Here is a 26,925-nt window from a genome sequence, read left to right as displayed (position 1 = left end):
TCAAACCCTAGCAGAACTTGATTTTGACTTAATTTCTAAATGGCCTGGAGGTGCCCCTGGTTTGAGGTTTGTCTCTGGCCTCTGTGGGTCCAAAGCCCTAAAAGCCGCCTCTGTGGGGGAAGCAGTGTTGTGCATGTTCATGCGACTTGCTTCACTCCTGGCTCTTGGCCTACTTTCAAGTCGGGTCCTGCCTAGACTTCGGGAGAATTCTTCTGGGAGAATTTGAGGCACTAAAGTGCAAAGATCCACGTCAGTCATCCTCTGCTCTGAGCGCCAGGGCCAGCGCCCACACTTCAGCCTGGTGATCCAGTCAAGGAGCCAGACCCTCTCCCGAGGCCTCAGGCCAGAGCTCTGGCTTCTCACTTGCCTTCTTCGGCTCTGCTGGCAGCCCCAGGCAGGAGGCCTGCTCTGGAACTCCAGCCACGAAAGCACCTGGTGACTCCAGAGCTGGAAACCCCACTATTTATAAAAGTCTATAGGGGGGACTTTCCTGGTGGCGCAGTGGCTAAGAATCTGCCTGCCGATGCAGGGGACACAGGTTAGAGCCCTGGTCCGGGAAGATCCCACATGCCGCGGAGCAACTAAGCCCGTGCGCCACAACTACTGAACCTGAGCTCTAGAGCCCGCAAGCCACAACTACTGAGCCCACGTGCCACAACTACTGAAGCCCGCACACCTAGAGCCCGTGCTCCGCAACAAGAGAAGCCACGACAATGAGAAGCCCGCGTACCACAACGAAGAGTAGCCCCTGCTCACCGCAACTAAAGAAAGCTCGTGCGCAGCAACGAAGACCCAACACAGCCAAAAATAAATAAATAAAATAAATAAATAAATAAATAAATAAATAAAAGTCTATAAAAGGTGTTAATTACTAGGGTCCTTTTGAGTCCCCATCTCAGCTGGGCCTTTGACAGCCCTTCCCTGATGATCCACCTCTACCGTCCTCTCTCTCTGTTTCCGCCAAGAAGATAAAGGCTGTCAGATGTCAGGTCCCTGCCACCCCCCTCCACATTAATATGTTGAAGCCCTAAACCCCCAGAACCTCAGAACGTGACATTTGGAGACAGGGTCTTTACAGAGGTAATTAACTTAAAGTGAGGTCATTAGGGATGGACACAGGGAAGACGATGTGAAGATACTGTTTGGCCTGTGAGCCTAAAACATCCAATCTCTGGCCCTTGAGGGTGTGCCAAGCCCTGAGCTAGACAGTGTTGCAGAGGCGCCGGGAGGCAGGACAGATGGGTTGACAGGCTTTCAAGAAGCACGAGACGTGGCAGCCAGGACCAAACACCTGAGGACTCAACAAGGAGGGTCCCCCCACAACCAGCTCTTTGAAAAGGACCTCACAGGAGGCAAAGCTCGATTAAAAAACAACTTCACGTTTTATTTTAAGGAATATGGTCATTTGTGGAGTTGAAGGCATGAAGTACAAGAGCTGCTCTGACACACACTCTGAGCAGAAGCCCCTCCCGTGTGCACTTGTAACGACTCGCTCATCGTTTTGTACACATTTCACCCATCACAGCTGAAGATGCTTAACGACATTGGTAACTTTAAAAATTCTGCAGAAAAGGCCTATGTAGGCAAAGTATAAGATTTTTACTAAATTGGTGTGGTGTACACTTAAAATCACATATTCACAAAAAGAAGTTAAAGAAAGAGAAATTAAAATGCACTTATGTACTTCCATTCTTGCCACCTGAGGTAAATTCAGGTCTCCTTTCCTATATAACGCAAAAAAGACGTCCACGAGGCAACCTGCCACTGTTAACTACAAATCACTACGTTAGAAAGTTCCTCCGAAGGAGAACGCGCTTATTGTTAAGTTAGGAGCACACTTAACATGTAACCAACCTTGAGTTAGAAAAGCCACTCTTTGGAAGGCACAATTTGTTTCCAGGTCGACCGTGGAATTCCAGATCTGTCTTCCGGACCCCATGCGGCAAGAAGGACAACCCCAGCCGGGCACCCCTGTGTCTCCCTGACACGTGTGTCCAGAGGGCAGAGTTTTTCCTCTGCTCACCGTCACCACACGCAGGTCCTGGAGGCTCCTCTGGTCCTCCTTTGTTCTCTGAGAGTGTGAGCAGCTCTGCTGTGTGAAGCAGCAGCCACTGGCCCTCAGTGGGTGCGGGAGCAGGTGGGGACCCGGCAGAGATGCTGCCCAGCACGAGGATGAGACAGGCCCTTGGCCCAGGCCTTAGAATGAGGGATGTGAACAAGAACAGAACCAAATATACGGGGAGACATGTGCGAGGGAAACGTTTCTAGAAGAGTGAGGGAAACTCTCCCTCCACAGCTTGGGGTAAAAAAGGGGGTGGTGGTGATCGGCTTCATCAATCCAACAAAAGACACAAAATAAGGTGCTACTTTGCTTCAAATTGGTTAAATCACTAACCCCATTATGTGAGAGGAGGGCTGCAGACAGTGTTTGGCAGTGGCCTTTGTCTGTGTTTATTCGAATGGAGAAGCTCAGGTCTAGGTGTGCTAATCTCCACGTGTCTATGCCCGAGGGTGAGGAGCAGGAACAGTTACCCTGACACCCGTTGAGGAAGGCGGCGTCATGGAGGAAAACCCGGGAACGATGCCGGGTGGACAGGCACCCCCGGGCTGCCCTGCATCCTGGTGTCACACTTCGGAGCAGCCTTTTTGCTGGAGGCCCTGTGAACTCATTCAGTGTGGGCCTGGTGGACATGTAAAATTTTTCCTTTTTCCACTTACCAGGAGAACAACCATGATGGGCTCGTGATAAGCAGATGTGGGTCTGATTATCTTCCACAGCATCCGCACACCCTGTGACATTCCCAGTGATGTGGGTCAGACTCGCAGGGCGGCTGGAACATGACAGAAAGTTGTGTCTGCCCACGTAGGCCATCATGTTTTTAGGAAAGTCAGGCATTATGGGATGGAACTTTTATATTTGAATTGCTACATAAACGCTGCTGCATTGCTGCTGCCCCTTAAAGACGTTCCTTTGCTTTAAGGGACTTTGTTTATATTCTACTGAACCAAAGTGGTGAAGGTCACCATGCCGGGGCCAGGTTTCAAGGTGAAAGGCACTGTGATTTTAAGGTTTCCAACCTAATCTGTCTTATTAAAATCAGTCCCTTTCACCATCTTCAAAATATTTTAATTTATTTGCTTTTAAAAAGACCAGGACCTCGTGGCTTCAATTATTTTGTTGGAGGTACCAACGTAAAGAAATTCTTTTAAGTACAGAAATCAATTTTAATTAGTACTTTTAAATGATTCTCTTTTTTTGTAAAATGAAGAGAGAACAAGCTAGGCCAGGTAGAATGATAACGTCTGGGCTTTTTTTAAAAGCCATATCCTTCTGTGCACAGTCAGCGTCATTAGTGGAGTTCCAGTCCTAAAACTGGGGCCAGAGAATCAAGTGATGGGTCAAGGCATGTTGCCAGCAGCACAGAAGAGTGGGTGGGAATCCTAGATGGGCCAGGGGACCCCAGGCACTAAGTAAACATGTTTGGATGGGGGCCTGGTCCAGGTGACCTGAGGGCAGAGAGCTTGGTGGAGCACGTTTGTGTGATGCTCCTCTCTCACGCTCTGCAGGCCTCAGCCAGCTGGCCAGGGAGCCTCCAGCCAGGGCAGAACATGTTCCTAACCCCGTGCAGGGGCAGCGGGGCTCACCCAGCTCCCTATGTGCTTCCAGGCGTTACAGTGAGCAGGGCTGGTCTGAACCCCCTCCTACTAAAATCAAACGCCTGCCAAGGGGCTCAGAGCATCACAATGTGCTCGTGGGGGTCGTGGGGAGAAGGATGCCTAAAAACGCGGGTCACATGGCCCTCAGTGCTCTGCCTCGCGGAGGCCTGGGGACGAGAAGCACAGCAGACGGAAGCAGAGGCCGACATGACCACCACTCTGCCCGCACACCTCCAGTCAGGGCCCTCAGAGAAGTGGGGCACACGCTTTCTCTACAACAAAACCTCTTTTGAGACCCACTCTGTTACAACATTTGCAAACACATGTGAAATCACATTCTAAAGTAATAACTGAAATTTCTTGGGAGTTTAAAAGAAGACCTTTCAAATCTTTTCATCGCGATGGAGTGGAAATCCGCCTCCGTCTTCAAAGCTGCCGAACTTTCCTCTCTGTGCTCTTGATGTTGATGTCTAACTTGTCCACTTTGGTTGTGAGGCGGTCAAGAATGTCGTCCTGCTCCTCAATCTCCGTCTGCATCCCCAGGGCGATGTCCTTCAGCCGGCCCAGGCCCACGGACAGCTCATCTGCGGGACAGGAGAGCACACACGGGCCTGAGCCAAGTCACAGCATCGGGACCTGCATCCCCAGATGCTCCCCCCATGGGCTTGGCAGCACTGTGGTCACTGACCCCTCCTCCCTAGAAGACAGGCCAGATGCCAGGGCATTGGTTACATGTTCCAAAACATGTGCAAGTGAAGAGAAAGCAGTAGCGCTTAACAGGAAAGCCACTCCTCCCTGCTGCCCACTGGGACATCCACTGTTAGTACACGGTGTTTATTTTAGAAATTCATATAGAGCCACACACCTTTCAGCTGCCTTTGAACCTTACATCCCCAGCTCTCTAAAGCTGGGTAAAGCCCAGGTCCAGAGTGGCAAAGAGGAAGATCCCCATTTGGAAACACATCTGAGATACACCTCAGGCTTTTCCAGTGTTTGTAATAAGTATTTCCCTTCTTTTACAAAAAGTTGTAAAAATCAATCTCAATTCATTTTTAAGAGGAATAAGGTCTATAAGGACATGGTCGGCCTCGAGTATGTGAAGCGCTTCCTTAGCACAGTGACAAAGAAAGAACTGACCATGAGTGGGGAGGAGACCAGCCGAGGGGCCCGGGGTCCCCTGATGGGGCTGTGCAGACCACAGAGGGGAGTCGTGACATGACTGACTCTGTCCAGATGAATATAAAGCCCCTTCCCTGGGTGTGTGTGTGTGCACGTGTGTGCCCTGAATGTGTATGTGCATGTGCACAGGGTGTGGGGATGGGGTCACACCCAGAGCTGCTTTCTGCCCTTTTACTAGGAAAGAGCTGGGGGAAAACAGAAGAGGTGGTGCTTTGTAAGCCTTTTCACTATGTTAAAGATAAAACATTAAGTGAAAAAGGTCAAAATACACAAATAGTTGGCAATGGCACCACAAATCTAAGCAGAATCAGATTTTTTAGAAATGGTCTTCCTGGGACTTCCCTAGTGGCGCAGTGGTTAAGAATCCACCTGCCAATGCAGGGGACACGGGTTCGATTCCTGGTCCAGGAAGATCCCACATGCCACAGAGCAACTAAGCCCATGTGCCACAACTACTGAGCCCACGTGCCACAACTACTGAAGCCTGCATGCCTAGAGCCCGTGCTCCGCAACAAGAGAAGCCACCACAATGAGAAGCCTGTGCACCACAACAAAGAGTAGCCCCCGCTTGCTGCAACTAGAGAAAGCCGGCATGCAGCAACAAAGACCCAACGCAACAGAAACAACAAAAAAAAAGAGAAAAAAAAAGAAAAGAAAGCCTGTGCCCGTGTCCCATGGACACTGACAGCTGTAAGGCCGCCCAGGTCTCAGGGAGCTGCTGGCAGCGGGGATGGCTTGGGACCCGCAAGGAGCTGCATTGGGGTGAGAAGCTGGATCAGGGAGGGCCGCCTGGCAAGGGACCGCCAGCAGGGCCAGGCGTCCAGGAGGGAGAGGGACCTGCCCGGGGCGGTGGTGTGGCCCCATCAGCAGGGCCCGTGGACGGCCGTGCTGGGGTCCCCTGCGCTGCTCTGTGTCCCGCTCACCCTGCCCGCCCCACTGCACACTCTCAGCCTCTGGGATGGGCTGTCCTAGGTCTTCTTCCTGCTGCACTCCCTGCATTCCTGAATCTCGCCCCCTGCATAGGTCTTCCCCCCAGCAGGCACCAGTGCCAGCCTTTCTTGGTGGGGACACCTTTGGTGGGGAGGACGGGGGGCCCGCCAGCCCCTGTGTTTCTCTGGAGTCAGGCCTGGCAGATGCACCCTCTGCCTGACGCCTTTGGCTCCAGGGCCGAGTCCAGAGGACAAGGAAGCGGTGACCTCCGGGGTGCCCCTGGGCTCTGAGGGCAGAGAGCAGTTGGGGTTCAGGGTGGAGAAACAGAAGGAATGACACCAAAGCAGTCGTCACTGCTGGACGGTGGAATCTGGGTGTTGGTTTCCTTAGGGCACTTGCCTAACTTCACAGTTTTCTACAATGAGTCTGTGTGCTGAGAAACAAAGCTTAAATGAAGGTTAAACAAAGGATGTGGGTCTGGCTCACGTGCTGTCTGTACCAGTGGCCCGGGCTGCTGGAGTGGGCACTGCCCTGGGAGAGCTGGGGGCCCATGTCCCCTGGGAGGAGGGAGCAGGGGAAGCATTCCTTTCTGTCTCACCCTCTTTGCCATCCCCTAAGGGGGAGGAGGGTTGACAAGTGACCTGGGTGGCCATGGGAGAGGTTTCCACACAGGGAGCAAAGGTCAGAGGGGGCTGCTGAGGGGCCAGCTCCTCCACCCGACTGCAAATAACCCCCTCCTCTCTCCATTCTCGCCTTCTGGGCCCTGGGTGTAAAGTAGGGACAAAACTGAACTTCTCCTGTGTTTCTGGAGACTGGTTAGGGAGACACCAGAGAAGCCAGCAGGTATATGGTTACGACAGGGCGCCTTGGAGCCCGAGGCCCAGGAAGCAGGGGGCCTGGCCACGCGGCCAAGGTGCTGCTGGCCCCACGTATGCCTGACCTGCTGGGCTGCCTCCCGCGAGCCTTCCAGTTTTGTTCACCTGACCCTCTCTGAGCCCAGGGCACACGGAGGAAGCGGGGTGGCACAGCCGGGTGGTGAGGGAGGTGGGCAGAGCCCAGGCTGCACGGGGCAGTCCCCAGACCCTGACCCTGTCGCTGTCACCTCCCAGACAAGAGGTGGGGACGGAGACAAGCGGGCAGACCCCAGAGAGGGTGAGGGGCTGGGATGTTGCACACGCGCGTGGGGGTGTGTGTGTGTGTGTGTGTGTGTATGTGTGCGTGCGCAGGGGTGGACACCAGGGGGCCCCGGCGCACCCAAGCCGTGGTGCTGGGGGCGGTGCTCTGGTCTTACCGAGGTTGCTGTTGATCCTCTGGTGACAGGTGCGCAGGTGCGGGTTCCTTGGGTAAGCCTCGGAGCTCAAGGCAGAATCGGCCCCTCCAGGGATGGAGTCTGAGTTGACAAAGAAACACCGGGAGGACGGTTAACTGACACACTTGAAATGCCGCTTCACAAAACTCATCTTTATCTGGAAAACGGGTGGAGGGACTAAGGTGGTCAGTTCTGAGGCCACCGAGAGAGGCAGGCGGGGGACGGGGAAGGGGCGGGAGGGAGATGCTTCCTGAGGGCAGCCCCTCGGAGATCAAAGAAGCCCAGCCTATGGGTCACCTGGTCAGACACGGACCCACGAGCTCAGGAAAGAGATTCATGCACGTAATGGTATGGCAGTTGGAGCAGCCACCATGCAAACCCACACAGGCTCCGGAAAAAGAAACGTTAAATGATGCACATTTGCCCCCAGAAATCTTCTCTGAACCTCAGTTTCCAAAGGCACACAGAAAAGCCCTGTCACCCAGGTTATGTCTTCTGGGGGCCATCTCTTTCTAGACTTGGGGTCTCTCCTTCAGCATGGCCTACGGAAGCCCCTCAGCGCACAGTCTTCTCCCACTTCCTCCGCAGCTTTCGCCTTCCCAGATCAACCTCCGGGCCCTCCTCCGCCAGGCCTCCCCTCGGCTGTGCCCACAGGCGGCACAGGAACCATCTGGCTACTTCCAATGTGCCTGGCTCTCTAGGGGTCGACAGAGCCCCCAGGAGGCCTTGATTCCTTTCCAGATGAGGGATGTTTCTGGGCCCATCATTTGATATTAACGGGACGATCTGACACAAAACACCTCCTATCTCACACTCTTTGTCCACACGGCCGCTTCTGCGCCCACTGGGCCTCGGGGGCTACGTTAGCCTCCTTCTCGCGCTGCAACAAAATACCACAAACCATCCTTCGGTTCTGGAGGTCAGACGTCCAAGCTGGGTCTCCCTGGCCTCAGACCCAGGTGTCAGTGGGGTTGGTTCCCCTCGAGGCACTTAGGGAGAATCCGATTCCCGGCCCCTTCCAGCCCCTGGAGGTCAATCCTTAGCAGCGGCCCCTCCTCCACCTGAGAGCCAGCTGCCCGGCACCTTCAAACCTCTCACTCCATCACTCTCTCCTCTGCCTCCTTCCCACTTGCAAAGGACCTTTGTGATTTCACTGGGTCCAACCGGAAAACCCAGGATAATCTCCTCACCTCAAGTCAGCCGATCAGCAACTGTACTTCCCTCTGCGACCACGATTCCCCTTTTGCCACGTGACCTGACATATTCCTGGGGCCTGGGGATTAGGCCGTGGATGTCCGGGGGGGTCATATCCTACTCAGCATAGGTGTTTCCCCGCCTGAAGATCTCAGAGCTATACAGGCCAGGCTCCCACTTCCTTATCCCTCCCTCCACGGGGGAGCAGGGCTGAACCTGCCATAACGCACACCCCCAGCTCCCTGAGAGAGGCACCGGGGCCCCTGACGCCCCTACCCAGTGCAAGGTGTCCCTGCAGAACCCGAGTGTGGGCAGGAGCACTGACCTGAGTCATTGAGCTTCCTGAGGTTTGGGTGGCTGGCCTGGTACTGTGCCTCCTGGTCTTTACTTGTACTTACGGCTTCTTTCAACCTTTGGATAAAAGTTACAAGAAAAAGAAAACTTTTAGAAAGGAAAACCACCTGTGACAGTGCAGTCTTTTCTAACAGTGCCCACGTGAGAAAATCAAATGCCTCTTCTGACCAAGATACAAAGCCAAATGAATATTCTAACTGCAATTATGAAAACACTGAATAAGGGGAGCAACCTACATTCTTTGTGTTACGGTAAGCAAGGTGTAGATTTTCTGTAATATGGTGATATTGTCTTTATAATAAAAGACAGATACAATGACCTGACATATGAGCAACAATCATGTTTTAGCAGAAGCTGAATTCTTTTATGTTTGAACACATGACATTTATATGTCGGCCAAAATTGCAGTATGATTTTATTATACCTCTAGCCAAAAATTTTGAGGAAAATAATCTCTAATTTTATTTTATTTTATTTTTTTTTTTAAGAAATTCACGTTCTTTTATTTATTTATTTATGACTGTGTTGAGTCTTTCGTTTCTGTGCGAGGGCTTTCTCTAGTTGCGGCAAGTGGGGACCACTCTTCATCGCGGTGCGCGGGCCTCTCACCATCGCAGCCTCTCTTGTTGCGGAGCACAGGCTCCAGACGCGCAGGCTCAGTAATTGTGGCTCACAGGCCCAGTTGCTCCGTGGCATGTGGGATCTTCCCAGACCAGGGCTCGAACCCGTGTCCCCTGCATTGGCAGGCAGACTCTTAACCACTGCGCCACCAGGGAAGCCCCATAATCTCTAATTTTAAAATGATAATCAATGGGCAACTTGAATTAGATATGGGGAAGTTGGACATGAAGACTTTTTAAAGCAAAAATTCTGTGAAGTGAGTCACATCTATACTGATTAGAGTGAACATTCTCTCTTTCAAATTACCAGGAGCAGTAATTTACGGAGACCCAATTCACGCAGAGTTTGCAGACTGAACAGCGGTCACATCCACACAATCAAGAGCAGTGGAGAACGCTTCTTGTTTCAAAATGTCTTAAGACAAATCCCTCCCAGTGAGTAACTTTCAGGGTCCTTTGGTCCCTTTAAGGCATGAGAAGTGTCCTGAAAGGCTCGGCTACCCGCACTAAAACCCCCTCTGCTGCTTTGCTCCGGGCAGCTGGGCACCGCTCACCTGCTGCTAGGCTGGGGGGCGAGGGTGCCATTCTGCACAGGTGGGGTCTCTGTGGGTTTGGATCTGAAGTAATTGACGAGCCCCCCGAACACACTCTTAATGCTGTTGATGTGCTTCTGGCTGGTCTTCAGATCCTGCTCCATCTTGTCCACCATCTTCTCTGTGCGCTCCAAGGCCCCTCGCTGGCGCACGAGCTCCTGGGGAGGATGAGACGTGATGGAATTGCACCTTCTGTAGCTCCCCGTCACCCGCAGAGGCAGGCTCTCTGTAAATCCTCAGCCAGCACTTGGGGATGGCGCAGCCCCCACCCCAACCTGAGTCCCGCCCGAGCTCTGGAGGGGAAGGTGCCGGCACTAAGTGTCTCGTCCTGATTGCGATTAAACTCTGGTTTTGAACAACCAGCAGGCAGAGGTCGATCTGGAGTCGATATGCTGAATCTAGAAACTTGAGATTTACCCCCATCAATGTCGCTCCCCTTCCCAGGGAGCATGACACACATATACACCAGCAGGGACGCAGGAGCTGGCGGGGAACATGCTCGAATGCGGGGCTCCGTCCCGGCAGGAGTGGCAGTGTAGAGTGGTCTTAAGTGGCAAGAGAACCACCAAGGGCAAAGGCTGGTGCCCCTAGCTGCATGTGCAGGCTGCCTGGGGCCCCTCACACCGTGTGTTCCCGAGAAAGGCCTTGTCTGGCTCCTTGCCCTCGGATTAGCCTGACGAGTGACTTTGCTTCCCTGAGTCCTCAGGCCAGCCTGACCAGTCTGCACCAGCAATGTGGTTTACAGGGTGGGGGGCCTTGAGCCACACAGCGTGACCTCTGGAGGGGCTGGAGACTCCAGTCAGCCAGGCGGGCAGCTGTGCCTCCTGGATGTCACACGTCACCATGGGGGGAGTGGAGGCTGCGCACGCAACTCCACAGAGAGGGGACAACGGGAAGCTGTGCTTGCTCTCCCGGACTCTGACCACCGGCCTGTCTCCCTTGAGGATTTTAATCTGCATCCTTTTGCTGTAACAAACCACAACCGTCAGTATAACAGCTCTACTAATTCTGAGTCCTTCTAGGGAATCGTTAAACCTGAGGGTGCTCTTGGGGACCCCACAACACCTCTAAACAGCACTTCTCACTCTCAGAGGCAGAAGGCTGCAGAGCAGACAGCCCCTGGGCTTCCCCAGCACAACTCCTGGTCAGCAAAGCAAGGTCCCCCAGACACCATGGCGGCCACGGGTGGACATTTTAGGAAGGAGCAGCAGACACGGCCAGATGCCACGGCGCTGGTGTGGGATGTATGACCTGCCTGGATGGTAAAGACCCGGCCTCACAAGGTGCCTCGTCACAGCTAAGGAGCCAGTAAGTTTGATCCTAGAACTTTTCAACAGTCGAATTCAATCACTGATACTTTATAAAATCTACTGGGAATTACTTAACCAAGCAGCTGTCCGTCTCCCTCCGTCAGCTTTTGCTTCAGGATAGGGTTGTGCTAAGAACTCTGGCTGCATCAGAACCAGCCCGGGCTGCCTTGGAGTGGAGGCTCCGGTCAGTACAGCCCCTCACCTGGAGAGGGGAAGGGTCTGCCCAGAGGATGAGGGCACCACCCCAACTCACGGGGACACCCAGAACAGAGGGCTGCGATGGCCTCCGTTCCCAGGCTGGAGAGGTGTCCGTCCCCCTGTGGTCCACCTCTCTGAACTGAAGGCCCAGCAGGGTTTGGCGATTGTCGAGTGCTGGAAAGACTCAATGAGGTGAGGGGGCCCCGCACGAGACCGTGTGCAGGATGTGCTGGCCGGGCTGCTGAGAGCATCCTGGCCCGACTCCCTTTCCGCTGATGCTAACCAAGCTGGCCACTCAGGCCCTCGTCCAAGGTTTGTTGCTGGACTCCCTGAACTGAGACCCTGGGCCCCACAAAACGTCACTGGCGCGTGCTCAGCAGCCAGAGCAGGCAGGCGGTCTCCCTGGCCAGGGTGGTGAAAGGGCACATGAAGACTGCGTCCACATGGGACACAAACAGGCAAATGCCCAGCATTAGGGGACTGGCCGCAGAAACAGAAGTCATCCACTAGAGGGACCACGACGCAGAAAGAGCATGGGACTTCCCTGGAGGTCCAGTGGTTAGGACTCTGCACCTCCACTGCTGGACTGGGCTCAATCCCTGGTCGGGGAACTAGGATCCCACAGGCCACTTGGTGTGGCCAAAAAAACCAAAAGAGCAGCGCATCACGTGTTGCTATGGAATGCCCTCCACCTTGTCAAGCAACGTGCAGTGTGGAATATACAGAACACTTCTGCTTAAGTTAAAATAAAAAAAAAACCCCAAAACATAAGTATAAGCAGGTTTTTATACACAGAATATCTCCACAAGGACACTGCAGGAACAGAAGGTGAGTGGCTGGGGGTGGGGAGGCAGCGGGTGGGAGGAGCCTTCACAGCCTTCTGTATCAACTCAATTTTGAACCCTGTGACTGGATAATCACTTCACAAAAATTATACATTAGGGAAAGAAAAGAAGAAACAAATTAAGCCCGAGAAGTGGAAGAGCCGTGTGGCCTACAAGTCTCTATGGTTCTGCACTGTGCTCCCCAGGCCGGCCCACCTCTCCTCTATCCTGTGGGGTCAGGACCTGAGGTGAGAGCCTTCCAGAGAGGTGAACCCTACAAGTTTCTCAGGAGAAGGGCAGCTCTCCTTCACTAGAGGTGACCTGACTAAGTAACTTTCCCACTGCTGCCACGCTGGGCCTAAAAAAGTCAAGTCCTCACCGTCTAAAACATGTGTCCTGTTTCGGCACCTCTCAGCTGGGTATGTGACGGGCACCTGTCTAAGTTAGGAGGTTAGTTTAGCGGTGATTTGGGTCTGCTGGGACAGAGCTCACCACCCCACCCCCCCATCCCCCAGGGGAATGAAAGAGCGATTAAAGGGATTCAAAGACAGTAAGACAATTTGGAGATTACGGGGTGGGGTGGAGACGGGGGTGCTGACCATTCCTGCCTCCTAGGGCCTCCAATAATTGAGAACTGATTCAATCCTGGATAAAATTCCATGTGTAATCACACTGATGACAGAGCCTGTCACCTGCTCAGTCATGATCATACCATACCTCTCACAGCAACACCTGGCTTGGCCATGCCAAGCCTCACGGCCTGAGGTGCCACTCTGCCTTTGCTCTCATGGTCCCCATTACTGGAAAGAAGGAACTTTGGGGGCAGCGTGGGGTTTGTCACCACAATCCTTATGAAACAACGTCATCCTCTGTGTTTTTGGCACTCCTGACCTGCCCTCTGACTGTACAGGGTCCTAAGCTCCTCCTCCAGGCCCTTTCCTGGAAGGCTTCCTGGGCGACACTTTCCTGCTCAGGAGCTGCGGCGCTGAGCCAGTGCCTTCGTGTGACTCTTCTCTTCCTTGGGAACGTCCCTCCTCCTCCTCCTATCTACACCTTAGCCTTAGTAGCCAGATTCCAGGGTATCCTCTGCCACAGTATTCTACTTTCCGTCACTCTGATTTCCTACTTCACCCGTTCTCAGTTGCCAAAGATGTCTTTTTTTTTTTTTGGCTGTGCTGCTTGGCATGTGGGATCTTAGTTCCCTGACCAGCGATCAAACCCACGTCCCCTGCATTGGAAGTGCAGTCTTAACTACTGGAACACCAGGAAAGTCTCCAAAGATGTCTTTTTAAACAGTTCTTAGTTGGCTTCCTTGGGCCTGGGACCCTTAATCAAGTGACCCCTCCACCTGGGCCCTAAGACCTCAGGCAATCCTCCCAAATCTAAGTCAACATTTTCCGTTTAGACTGGAATGTAGGAATCCAGTAGACACAAGCAAAACTTCCTCAATGAGGCTAAAGACAGGCAGGTGGGCCACTGAGGGATCTGGTGATAAGGAGAAGTGGGGAAGGGAGATAACCCAAGGAAGTGGTAATGGGAGAATGATGGGACGGACCTCAAAACTGTCCAAGACTGTAAGTGACCAGGTCAGAGGAAACTTTGCCAGAGAAAAGAATTACGAAGAGACCCAGGGAAGAACATGATGCTTTAGCTTCCAGAACTACAAATGCTTAAAATGAATTATTTTTAGCTGATATAGCAATCACAGGTTATTACATTTTTAAAAACTTTCTAAAGAAATGCCCAACACAACTGTTTCATTAGTACGCTGAGGCGAGAATGTGGTGCCTAAGAAAGAACAGCTCTTACCCAAGGTCCTACTCTCTGAAACCATCTATGGACGTTAAGAAGAACTGCAGAAGCTGAGCTGGGACGGCAGACTGTCACAGACCGCTCCTGTCTCTCTAGGACATCTTCGTTGGGATCGGGAAGGAAACGTAAGGCCCTAGACTCGACCAGACTCGGGCTCCGGCGCACTCAGCAGTGTCCAGGCAGACAAGACCTTCACTCCCCTCCTGGCGAGGCGGAGGAGCGCTCAGTGCCAGGAAGAACCCAAGGCCCATCTCCTCGGACGCTTGACACCAGCAGGCACAGTCCTCGCTGGGTCACTCCAGGAGGAAGGGCTGAAGCCACGGGCCAGACTTCTGTCCAGGAAATGTGTAAAAGGAACAGACCCTCCACGTCCCTAACCCGGGGTCTGCTGTCTAGAATCCCTACTTACCTGGACCGGACAGCGTGGAAATGACCCCTGACGAGGCGTAGAAAAACAACAACTCTGTGGACTAAGCTCAGGAGATCGCCAGGGGCAAACTGCCCCTTTCGGGTGTGAAAACGCGCGTCTCTACGTAGCTAACAGATTGTTACCGACCGTCCAGTCACCAAAGTACAAGACCCGTCCTGGCTGACCGGTGGAGCCCCCAGGAGTCCCGGCGATCGCGGACTCACCTCGGAGGAGGCGACCCCGATCCTCTCGGACTCGTACATCAGGGACAAGGACCTGCCGGTGCTGGCGGCCGTGGCCTCGGCCCGGCGCAGCACCTCCTGCCGCAGGGCCTGCTGCCGGTCGGCGGGAGCGCCGGGCCAGTCCGCGAGGTCGCGGTTGTCCGTCCACGGCGCCGGCCGGACGCCCTCGTCCTCCGCGTCATCGTCGAACGGGTTGTAGCTTCGGGTGTAGGCCGACATGGCGCCAGCGCTCGGCCTGGGGCAGGCGGGAGGAGCCGGGCGCGGCCGAGGCGAAGAGCGCTCTCTGACCACGGGACAGCTGCCGTAGCGCAGAGAACCTACAGAAACTTCCGTAAGCCCGTAGCCGGCGCCGCGCAAACTCCTTCCGCCAGCCGCTCGCGGAGGCCCCGCCTGGGAGCCGACCATCGTGCCCCGCTGCGGGGGGGGGGCCCACCCGGCGCGCGCGGCCGCCGCAGGCCGCACGGCTCCCGGCCCCTCCCCCGGCGGTGGATCTGCCCGAGGCCTCGCCCCGCTGGCGTCGGCAACAGAGAGGTCACGTGGCGGGGAGGGCGGATGAGGCCGCGCCTGCGCCGTGAGCTCCGGCAGTCGCGATCCTGGTGAGGGAAGCCGGCGGGCGGTTCCGCGGGGCGATGATGGCGGCGGCCGCGGCCCGGGGAGGCGGTGGCGGCGGCTCCGGCTCGGGCTCCGGCGCCGGCGCGTCACGGGGTTTCTATTTCAACACGGTCCTGTCGTTGGCCCGCTCCCTGGCCGTGCAGAGATCGGCATCCCTGGAGAAGGTAGCTCGGCGGCTGGGCGCGGGCTGACAGGAGGAGGGGCCCGGGGCGCGGGAGGCGGGGCGGGGGTCTGCGGGAGGCCGAGGGGGTTCCGGCTGCCGGGGGCGCGGGTTGTTTTTGAGGGAAGAGCCGGCGCGGCTAGGTGCCGAGGGCCGGGGCGCTGGCAGGCGGGGGTCTGGGGCCCGTGTGGCGGGCGGGCGGGCGGGGCCGTGAGCTCGGGCTGGCTGAGCCGCGGGGCCGCCTGGTGACACTGCCGGGCGGGGGCGGCGAGGGGCGCGGGCAGAGCCGAGGGCCGGGGTCGAGCCTGGGGTCGGCTCCCCACTCGCCCTGCCTTGTGTTTCGTGACTCTGGGGCGATGCCGTCCTCGGGGAAGGGGCGCTTTTCCGCGCTTTGCCCTCAGTGGTGAAGGGCGGGTGAAGCCGAGTATCTGGAACCGGTTTCTGAGACGCACATCTGCTGCGCATTGTTTTTCTCTGAGACTAGAGAGGGCGTTAGACCGGCTGAGAGAGGGTGTTTGAAGAAAAGAACTCAGGCCCCGGGGATTCCTTATCTTGGGAGAAAGGTGAAAGGCAGCCTCAAGAGTGCCTGGGACGGTGGGAAAAACGCAGCTTTTGGAGTCGGAACGTCCCTGCACCGTCACTGTATGTCGTCTTAGACGTTCCTTCAACCCTCAGAGCTTCTGTGTCCTTATCTGTGAAATGAAGCGGTTCTTGAGCATTAAATGAGTTCAGGTAGAAAGTGCCTGGTCCAGAGTTAGGCTCAGAGTAGGTGGACAGTAAAGGGCAGCTTTCCTCCCCCAGCAGGGCGTGATGATGAGTGAGCACCGAAGGGATGGGATTATTCTTCCCCACAGCTTCCTGGCGGATGGAAAGAACGTTGTCTGAGAGCAGAAGAGCGCTTGGGAGTGGTTTTGTGGCTCTGGTGAGGGAGGTGAAGCTAAAAGGCTGTTGCACACACCTTGGCAGAGTGACCTGGTTCTTCCTTGGCTTTGTAGGTTCTCAGACTTGCACAGTGAGCAGGTCTTGGGAGACTGATGCCAGCCTGACTTCTAGTCAAAGGAGGAGTACAATAGAATGGAAAGACGGGCTTCCCTGGTGGCGCAGTGGTTGATAATCTGCCTGCCAATGCAGGGGACACGGGTTCAAGCCCTGGCTGGGAAGATCCCACATGCCGCGGAGCAACTAAGCCCGTGAGCCACAACTACTGAGCCTGCGCGTCTGGAGCCTGTGCTCTGCAACAAGAGAGGCCGTGATAGTGAGAGGCCCGCGCACCGCGATGAAGAGTGGCCCCCACTTGCCACACTTGATAGAGAAAGCCCTCGCACAGAAACGAAGACCCAACACAGCAAAAATAAATAAATAAATAAATTAAAAAAAAAAAAAAAAAAAGAATGGAAAGACTATGGATTGTAGCCATAAGATCACCTGAATTTAAATCCTGTGTCATTCACTTACATTCGTGTGAGTCTGGGCAGGTCAGTTCGCCAGTCTGATCCTCTGCTTTCCCCTGCAAAATACAAGGGCCATACTTGATAAAAGTATTGCAAAGATCGACAGAATGACATGAATAAAGGGAGGCAGGTGGGTGCCTAATGAACGATCACTGTTATCACTGCATGAGCCTGAGTGATGGACCATAGTGCTGCTTTATGGAATCAAATCCATGCCAGCTAGTCAGCACATTCTCTTCTTAGGAGGAGGACCAAAAGTTGTATCAGAAGTTTGCTTGCTGGACTTGGAGAAGAGGGTGCAGGGAATTGGATGATCTTGAAGAAGAGGGTCCTGCGGCTCTAGCAGTGGCGGCACCCTTCCTCACTCAGTAACTGAAAAATGCACCTTCAGCTCAGCTCGCCTTCTTCAGTCTTCTTCACTAGTCACAAGAACATTCTGTAACTGCAGCATAGTTTTGTATCTTATGGTAATGCTTGGGTAGTCAAGATTACACAGTGTTTTACAATTAATTAATGCAGCTTTTAGGTTGGGCTCCCTAATACCATTCAGTTTCATTGGCTCATTTACAAACCACAGCAGGAAAGAGTTAACAGAGCCTGGGCTGCTGTTTTTTAAAAATTAAAACTAGGCTATTATTGCCAGTTTCTTTATTTTTTTTTTTAAAAAATTAATTAATTTATTTATTTATTTATTTTTGGCTGCGTTGGGTCTTCGTTGGTGCGCGCAGGCTTTCTCTGGTTGTGGCGAGCGGGGTCTACTCTTTGTTGCAGTGCGCGGGCTTCTCACTGCGGTGGCTTCTCTTGTTGTGGAGCATGGGCTCTAGTCGCATGGGCTTCAGTAGTTGTGTTGCGCGGGCTCAGTAGTTGTGGTGCACGGGCTCTAGAGCACAGGCTCAGTAGTTGTGGCGCACGGGCTTAGTTGCTCCATGGCACGTGGGATCTTCCCGGACCAGGGATCGAACCCGTGTCCCCTGCATTGGCAGGTGGATTCTTAACCACTGCGCCACCAGGGAAGTCCCCGGGGCTGCTGTCTTCAAAAGGGCTTGCTCGCAAGGTTGGCCCTTGGCTGGCATCGGGAACTTTGTGCTTGAACTGTTCCTTCCATTCTTTAACTGATCAGGATGGTTCACTGTGTCTGACTCTGTGTAAGCAGCATGGTTTACGGTGAACACCTGCTTTCCTTTTGGGAATCTGGAATTTTGATGGTTGCTAGGCAGGCAGTGCGTAAATGACCAGCCCCCAGTAAAAATCTTGGCACAGACATCACTCTCGTGTTACGGCGTTGCTTGCTGCTGTAAGGGGTGTGTGCTTGGGGTGCACCCTCACAGGAGGGAGAGACAAGAGGAAGCCCTTGCACAGCTTTCTCCAGACTCTACCTGTGTCTGTTTCCCTGGCTCAGATCCTTTCACTGTAATGAAATTTATCTGCGAGGATGACTATGTATGTGTGTGTGGTCCTGAGGACCCAAAACTACTTCTTTCTCAAGAGGAGGTTTCTGTAGGTGGCTGATTGCATCAGAAATATGTAAATTCCTCTTGTCCTCATCTACGATTTTGAGACTTGATTATACTTGGGATCACTGTTACTATTTAGTCCTATACTGTATGTCTGCTTGCTGCACTCCCCTACTTTAAAACAGTTGATGAGAAGCCCTTAGCATTCCTAAGGGAAAGATTCTTGAGGTTCTTAAGAGTAAAAGAGTTTCTGAGTACCCACCTGGGATAAGAAAGCTGGAGACTTAAACGGGGAGATGAGTGTTGAAACCCCCCACCCATTTCTTTGTTTTCATTTCTCTTTCTCCTCCCGTTTTCCAGAGAAGGCAGAGGACTGAGTGGGGCCTGATGCAGATAGGGTTGACCCGAGGAAGGCTGTTTTCTGAGCTAGACCTGACACCTCAGCTCAGACATGGGAGCTCAGGCAGCCTGACATGCTTTCAGTGGCACTGGGACACATTAATGACACAACTTACCCTATCTTTGTCCCTCGGCATGCCACAGTGGGGTTGACTTATTCCATTCACCCACCCTAACCCCAGGCCATGAAGCCAAGCTTATCACTACTGAGTGCATTTTACTTGTCCTTAATTCCTTAATTTTTCTCTTTCATCCAGAAAACATTTATTGAGCACCTATTGTTAATTGGTATACATTAGGCCAGGTAAATAAGAAACTCCTAATTTGGTTGCTCAGGTGACCAGCAACAAGTCAGTTTTGCTGTAAGTCCCCCATGTGCTCTTGTGCCCCAGGTCTGGTGACCAGACTCTTGCCGTGTTCAGGTAGCCAGACCCAAGGGCCCTGGTCATCTATTCTAGGATCCTTATCTGAGCTTTGACCTTTTCCTGTTAGGCTGCCTCTAAGACTGGAGTCCCAGCCCTGAGGCTCACCCCTGGGATTGCAGCCCACCTCTGAGCACACCCTCCGTGAGGCCCACTCGGGCCTCAGTCCTCTCCCTCTGGGGGAAAGAGGAGAGGAAAAAAATTGAGGAGAGTCCTGCCTACATTGAATCCATCTCTGATTTCCATCTGCCTGTCCATCTTTTGCCCTGCTTTCCTGGTTCTTGCCTGTCTTGAGAATGTTGCTGAGCCGCCCCTGCTGAGCCTCATCCTGGCTCTGCCTGGTCATACTCCTCTGTACCCTGGAAGTCAGGGGACCTGTTCCTGCCTCTTCTCGCCTGGCCTGTGCCATACTAACGGACCCTGAGCCCAGGACGTGGAGAGTTCTAGGCAGAGCTGCAAAGCAGGCAGCATTCCGTGCCCTCCTGCTCCTCTTCTCACCCTCAAGAGGCTTTGATCAGACTCCTTCCCCATTTCTGAAAATACTCTCTCTCTTCTTCAGTTAGGGTGCCAGAATCTTGAGGTGTTTAGCTAACTATTGACCTGATGTTTAAAGGGCACTGCGGCGTTAGGGACGGGCTGGACTCTCCCTGGTGGACAGGTGTGCTTCAGGAGATGCGCTGGGTAACTCTTATAAGTAACTGGAGGAATGTGTGGCCAGGTGCTTAGGACAGTGGGCTTTCTGGAGTTCATGGTTATCCAGTTTGTCCTTTAGAGTGGTCTGCTGTGGAGTGAAAATCCTGGTATTGGCATTTTTTCAGCATCATGAAGCTGAAAATTTCCCATCCTGCTCCCATTCCTTTGTGAGGCCATGTTAAAAAACAAAACAAAACAAAACAAAACAAAAACACGGAGAGGAGAGAGAATAAGCTTTGGCAGAGGATGTTCATGTTGCTAGAACCAGTGTTATTAAATCAACTCTAAAATATTTTGGGAAGAAATTGGAAGAAGAAAAATATCTTACCTGTAATCAAGCCCCATTAACTGTATTAGTTTTCTGGGGCTGCCATAACAAAGGGCCACCGTGGCTTAAACAACAGAAATGAATTTTCTCACAATTCTGAGGCTGGAAGGCCATGATGAAGGTGTCAGCAGGGCAGGTTTCTGTACAAGCCTATCTCTTTGGCATGTAGATGGCCGTCTTCTCCCCGTGTCTTCACATGGTCTCCCTCTGTGTCTGTCTGTGTCCTAATCTCCTCTTCTGAGAAGGACACCAGTCAGATTGGTAGGACTGGCCCTCCCTCATCACCTGATTTTAACTTAATTACCTCTTTCATGACCCTATGTCCAAATACAGTCACATTCTGAGGTACCTAGGCGTTAGGACTTCAATATATGAATTTGATGGAGGACACGATTCAGCCCACGACATTAACCCATCAGCACTGTCATTTCTTAAAGCTCTTTTTTAGTTTTTAACCATATATAGCTATGTTCACTTTATTGCTTTTTGCAAAAGTAGCCCATATTTATTATTTTGATGGTGGCAGGTCATTTTTTGCGTTGGCAGATCATACTTAAGCATTTCTCTGTTTAGACTTTCTAGCTTTTCCATGTAAAACAACATGTTTGTACACCTAGCATGTTGTCTTCTTCTGAATTACATCCTTGTGTTAAATCACTGATGGGTCTTGATGTTTACTGCCCACCTGTTTCCAAAGGATTGTACTTAGTTGTGATAGCATCAGCAAGACACCTTGTGCATGTTTATCTGTAGCTTCACAAGGTTGGATTTTGCTGTATTTTTTTCCTGCCAACTCAGTCAGCCTAAAAGGTACCTTATTCTTTTGAGCACAAGATAATGATATTGACCGTGGTTGGCTATTTATATTGTGAATTAAACAAACAGCTCCCAAGGCAGAATTGCTAGGATCATGTGATGTTGCCGTGTTCTTGTTTTCCGTTATGTGGAAACTTGAATGTTCTGTGTTCTCTTCATGCTTGCAGTCCTGCTGCTTGAGCACTGACTCCTGGCTGTGCCCACTCTGGGTCTGCTAGGTGTGCACACAATTCTGACCCTCAACTAACTTACAAATTAGTAGCAGCAGTATTAGGTGCAGGGCTGGCCAGTGTCTGTCCAGAAAGGAGCTGGTGGTGAACTGTGTAGCTTTTCAATAAAAATACCCTGGGAGGATACTTAGCTGTTTTGTACTTTGCTGGGGTGGGAGTGGGAGGTGCAGATAATTTCTGATTTGGGCCCCAAACCTTTTCTCCATGGCTCTTAATAGGTTTGTGAAGAATGTAATAGAAGGTAAAAAGGTGAAAAGTGCTCCGAGAAAGCTAAAGTATTGGGAGGTTACCCTCAGTTGAGATTTTAAATAGGAATGGCTTGGAAGCCATGAGGATGGGCATTTGCAAGTACTAAGCGCATTGGCAAGGGAGGGTCATTTCAGATGGAGAGAACAGAGAGCACAGCACAGAGGAGAATGAGAAACAGCAGGTGATAGTGTTTGGCGGAACAGAATCTGTTTAAAGAGAAGTGGAGATGAGGCTGGAGAAGAAAGCAGGTGACCTTGTTTGTGGTCCTAGACTCAGAGTCTGCATCTAATTGGTGAGACAAGGAAGAGCCCATGGATGTTTCAGGGCCTGAGGCTGGTGTGCGTTAGGAAGCTGATTATGGCTGCGTTGTTTGTGTCAGTGCCCTAGGGAGAATCAGGAGTGATGTGTCACTAGCTGTCTGCTCCCCCAGAGGGCAAAGATGTTCTATTTCTGACTCTTCACTGTGGATTGTCTTTTCTGCTGTCAGTGTTTGCAGTTTGCATCCAGTGAAAATGTGGTTGCCTCCAGTCCCTTCCACCAGCAGCTGTTCCCATCATGGATTTTAGTTGCTGAAATGTTTCTGTGTACTTATTTTCCTGGTTTCTTTTTTTTTTTTAATTTATTTTATTTATTTATTTATGGTTGTGTTGGATCCTTGTTTCTGTGTGAGGGCTTTGTCTAGTTGTGGCAAGCGGGGACCGCTCTTCATTGCGGTGTGCAGGCCTCTCACCACCGTGGCTTCACTTGTTGCGGACCACAGGCTCCAGACGCACAGGCTCAGTAACTGTGGTTCACGGGCCCAGCTGCTCTGCGGCATGTGGGATCTTCCCATACCAGGGCTCGAACCCTTGTCCCCTGCATTGGCAGGCAGACTCTCAACCACTGCGCCACCAGGGAAGCCCTTCCTGGTTTCTTATTTATATATTTTTGTATTTGCTTCTCTCATGAAAAAAGCTTGGCCTTTTGTGAACATGGCCAAGCCAACCAGAGCCCTACTTTCCTTTGTGTGAAAACCTGATGCGTAAATACAGGTTTGAGGCAAAACCCCTCAGGTCTCACTTGCATTTATTCGTTGAGTCTGAGAGGCTCTATCTTTGCTGTGGAATCCATTCTCTTTTGAATGTTTCCGTTTAGAGCTGGTCTGGAAGCCGGGATTCAGGACAGCCGAGGGTACACCATTATGAAAGCAAAAGATGGTGACCTTATCCATCCATTCATTCATGCACTAAGTCTTTGAGTGCCTGCTGATTGCCAGGCACTGTGCTGGGCCCTGGACGGGCGCCTTGGAGGGACAAATAAATAGACATGATCTTGCTGTCATGGCGTTTACCATGGAGAGAGACAAACAGCCTTAAACAAAGAACTACAAGTAAATTTGATTTAAAATGGTAACAAGTGCCATGAAGCAAAAGTAAATGGTATAAATGGTATAATTTTTTTTTGGGGGGGGGGGATTAACTTTATTTGGGCTTCTCACAGTGGTTAGAGCCACTCCGTCTTCAGAACAATCACAGCACAGGAAATGCGTCACCGAGGCTGCCCAGAAAAGTCTGACCAGCTGAATCTTATTGCTTAAAATACACATATTCACAATAACTGATAAAGGGTGATGTTCCTCACACGGGAATGTGTATTTGCAAATCTTCCGAATGTAGCACCAAACCCTCGACCAACCCCTTTCTTCTCGTTCACCTGGAACATCAGACTCCCTCAAATCTCCCTGGCTCCCTCACAAGTCCTTCAGCTCCCTACTTGCGTCTTTCGTCATGCAGGGCAGCCTCATGTAGCAGGGGCCAGACTGTGACGCTGGACTCGAGCCCAGCTCCACCCACTGTGTTTTCTCCTCGTGCCTTTCGGGTTGGATGCTGCAGTGAACCCAGCATTAAACACATGGACCAGTTCCCCACTCTGACTGGAGAAGGAATCCTGAGAGGGCCAGAATCCATCCCTTCGACCAGTTAACTCAAGCAGGATTCATTTTGGTAAAACTTGATCTTCTTTGAGACACTTCAGTGAGTTGTTTGGGATAAAAACAAAAAACAAAACAAAAAAAGGTGGCAGGAAAAGCATCTGAGGGCTGCTGGCACACTCCTGCCCACTCTCACCACACACCGGCCACGCACTGGACCTCAGCAGAGGGAGGTAAGCCCTACAGCACTGCGGTGGCCACCAAACCCTCTTGGCAATTCTGGGCAGGGCTGATGTCTGGGCCACGGCCAGTCTGAGCTTGACACTGAAGATCTAGTCCAGTTTCTGTCTGAGGTTCCACCTTGGCCTTCTGTCCCGAGCAGTTGTGGACACCCCCGGGGGCTGACGCCGAGGGCCAGGAGCAGCTGAGGGAGGCAGACAGGCTCAGAGCACGTTTCCGTTTACAGGGAGCAGAACACAGGCCTCTGTGTGTCCATGGAGCAATGTGCAAATTGCAGTGATGGGTAGAGTAAAACCTCTACTTGGAGCACCACATCTCTGGCAAACGTGGGGACTGCCGCCGACAGCGCTGCTGAGTACACCCAAGTGCACAGACATTTGCTCAGTAAACAGTAAATGCATAAAATAAATTACCTTGAGAGGGCTGCGCCTGCTCCAAATGTGTGGGTAATGTGAGCTGACTGGCTGCTGTTCAAAGTGTATTCACAGGAAAACAGGGCTGGGGGCTCACACACAACGGACAGACACACACTGGTTATCCAAAAAGTCACTGTATACGGACTGCACTTTGTTCAACGTGGATTTTGGTTTTGTGGACTCCAAACTCAGACACTCGTTCACCTCACAGCCTTGGATTTGTCTATTTTGGGTATATGTATATATATATATATATATATATATATATATATATATATATGTGTGTGTGTGTGTGTGTGTGTGTGTGTATACACACATATATATACATGTGTATTCGTATATATACTTTCCTTTCTTACCGTAACATCATTGCCTAGTCTGAATGTCATCGTTCAAGAGTGGGGGAAGAACCAAACTCTTCATATGAACAGGGCTAGACAGGGAATGTTAGCTTCGGCAGTTTGCTTTTTCCATTCACATTATTCCTGTCAGAGCTCAACTGGTTTTTGAAGCCAAACTACAGTGATAAGAATCCTGGGGTCCTTCAGGATGGCTGCCTTCACCCTCCTACCTGGGCCACTTAGACACTTGACATAGGCTACAAAAATTAGTTACCCCATTCAAGGCGGGGCAGAGCAGGGAAAGGGCAAGAAAACCACAGATAACCAAGGCATTTTTTCCAAATGGTCAGTTTGAAAAAACAAACAGATAAACAAAACAACTTATTGAGAATCAAGAGAAAATACTGTGTGAGTCAGGCTGCGGGACCGCCCTTTCTCAGGACCCACAGCCTCCTCATTTGTTCGTAGAGAACAGTGAGACGTGAAGGCCGGCAGATGTGTGCTTCGGGTGGGGGAGGGTACTGATCACCTGTGGGCACAGATCAAAGGGCAGAGATACGGAAAGTGCACCTCTATCTGCTGCCACAGTGCAGGGCCTCCTGCTCACCCACAGAAGTTCCAGAAATAGCCCCCACCCAAGCCTGCACACAAAACATCTCCTTCTGGCTCAACTGTAGCCAGGATTTTGAAGGCCAAGTTGGGAAAAAGCCACAAATTTTCCTTTTCCAAAACAGAATTCTTGCCTGCCCATTGGTCAAGTTCTTATTTTCAGCTCACTTTTGTTGTTGTTTTTTTTAAAAGAAAAAAACCAAAGAGAAGGCAGGTGTAATATTCCACACTTGAATCAGTCCGCGGCCAGCCAGAACCTGCTGGGAAGGGATCCCTCCAGGATGCATCGTGCCACCTCGATCTCGTCACCTGGAATTTGAGAGCACAGCCCTTTACCAGCCCGCCATGCAACCGCCGGTCAGCTCTCATCCTCCCACAGGAGGAGCCCAGTTCCGGCTCCGGAGACACTGGCAGCAAGGGGCGACAATCCCCGGACCTCTGGGGGCTTCACCCAGGGCTGAGACCTGCCACCTCTCTTGGACTGAGATGCGGCAAGGTTCTCGTAAACTCACACCAGAACATGAATCCACTCCATCACCAAGAGTCACCTCAGGGCACAGTCTCATCCCCTCCTTGGGGGCTTCTGAAACACACATATCTCTGACCCAAGCAGGTAGTGAGACATGATGTAAAGGGGGACAGGGTGGGGTATGAGGAATGAGTCACAGGACAACTTCTCGGCCCTCCACGGCACTGTGTTTCTATGGGGGCAAGGCACCCACACCCCAAACAGTACCTGGAGATGCAGGAAAACGCAGGCGCAGAGGGGAAAAAAAAAAATTAAGGAACACAGTCACTTAATGCTTCTCTCATGGTTCTCCCCTACCCTGGTTGCGTCGCCAAGTTCTCGGGTGCAGGCAGGGCCTGCTCTAGCTGGGGGAGCTGCTGCTCTGGGAGTCTGGGGAGTCCTGCTCATTGATGGTGTTCAGCAGCAGGCAGGCAGGCAGCCGCGGCAGGTGGGGGTGCCCGGCCAGGCCTGCTCCTCAGAGGGCTGGCAGAGCCCTTCCTCCTCGTCGCCAGGGAGCCGCACGTGGCAGCTGTCGCAGAAGTCCAGGGGCCCGTCCAGAGCATCGTCGATGAGCACGTTGAACTCTTTGAGGTCGTCATCATGGTGGCCCCAGTTGTGCACACACACCTCGTTGCCCGAGTCACCTGTGAAGCCGTGTTTTCTGCCGGGTGTCTTGTCTTTGCTGTCAGGGAGGGCGCCGCCCTGCTCGGAGCTATACTCTTTCAGCAGCTCCTCCTTACATTCGGAATCCTTGTTCAGGAAGGTCCCAGGGTCCACCTCCCCCAGGCTGGCCACAGAGCCGCTGGGCTCCATCCCAGGGGCTTTGGTGGCTGCTGGGTCTGCTGGCATGTTGGAGGGCTCAGGGTCAGTGATGCTTGGGGGTCGCGTGCTGCTTCTGCTGGGCCCGACAAGGGGCTGCTCTGAGCCTCCTGGGAGCCCCTGGTGGGATTGGCGCCCGGGGGGCTGCCGCCTGTAGGGCCACACTGTGTAGGCAGCTGCTGCTGCTGGAGCTGGAAGGCACTGTATGGTGGGGGAGGAGTTGGAGGTCGGTTCACCACTTCCTCATAAGGAGGTAGTAAATAGTTTGGCAAAAACCTGAAATAAAATGGCAGCGCTGAGTAATTGTGGGCTTCCCAGTAGGCTTTCAGGTTGATTTCAGGTTGCTGCTGTTGGGCCTGAAGGCGGTGCTTGGCTCGGTGGTGGTGGCACACGCAGCAGTAGCTCAGGATGATGATGGTCCACACGAGCCAGAACCACCAGAGTTCATAGTAGTAGTTGCAGCACTGAGACTGTTCACAGCAGTGTCCTGTGTCACAGATGTAGCTTTGATTGTTAGTACCCACGCAGGTTTCCTTATCCTGCAGGGGTTCAGCCCTGGCTGACAGGGGGCTGGGCAGCGCCTGGAGGAGCAGGTGCGCCATGCCACCCAGGAGCCTTCTCCTCTCCATCCCCCTCCC

The 26,925-nt window shown here is 52.6% G+C and overlaps 2 protein-coding genes and 1 pseudogene across 3 annotated transcripts in view; 1 reads left to right on the top strand and 2 right to left on the bottom strand.

The window, feature by feature from the left end:
- Nucleotides 1–1,359: 1,359 nt before the first annotated feature.
- On the bottom strand, nucleotides 1,360–15,058 carry SNAP29 (synaptosome associated protein 29). The gene is made up of 6 exons (XM_059893633.1): nucleotides 14,614–15,058; nucleotides 9,798–9,994; nucleotides 8,595–8,680; nucleotides 7,058–7,156; nucleotides 4,038–4,241; nucleotides 1,360–2,831 (listed from the first exon to the last, which is right to left on the bottom strand). Exons 1-5 carry the CDS (start codon nucleotides 15,034–15,036, stop codon nucleotides 4,084–4,086), a joined length of 963 nt encoding a protein of 320 aa, XP_059749616.1. The 5' UTR covers nucleotides 15,037–15,058; the 3' UTR covers nucleotides 1,360–2,831; nucleotides 4,038–4,083.
- A 20-nt stretch (nucleotides 15,059–15,078) lies between these two features.
- The window catches only part of PI4KA (phosphatidylinositol 4-kinase alpha), a 97,762-nt gene continuing 85,915 nt past the window's right edge, over nucleotides 15,079–26,925 (top strand). The window contains exon 1 of one of the 2 annotated variants that reach the window (XM_059893628.1): nucleotides 15,079–15,227. Coding sequence is in view for 1 of the 2 variants with exons in the window: in XM_059893627.1 (XP_059749610.1) it covers nucleotides 15,261–15,407 (147 nt within the window). In the remaining variant the exon portion in view is untranslated. The other variant, XM_059893627.1, reaches the window with a different exon arrangement.
- On the bottom strand, nucleotides 25,751–26,916 carry LOC132347909 (WW domain binding protein 1-like; annotated as a pseudogene).

This window comes from Balaenoptera ricei, chromosome 14 (assembly GCF_028023285.1).
Source record: "Balaenoptera ricei isolate mBalRic1 chromosome 14, mBalRic1.hap2, whole genome shotgun sequence".
Classification (NCBI taxonomy): domain Eukaryota; kingdom Metazoa; phylum Chordata; class Mammalia; order Artiodactyla; family Balaenopteridae; genus Balaenoptera; species Balaenoptera ricei.
This window is presented reverse-complemented; position numbering and strand designations above follow the sequence as displayed.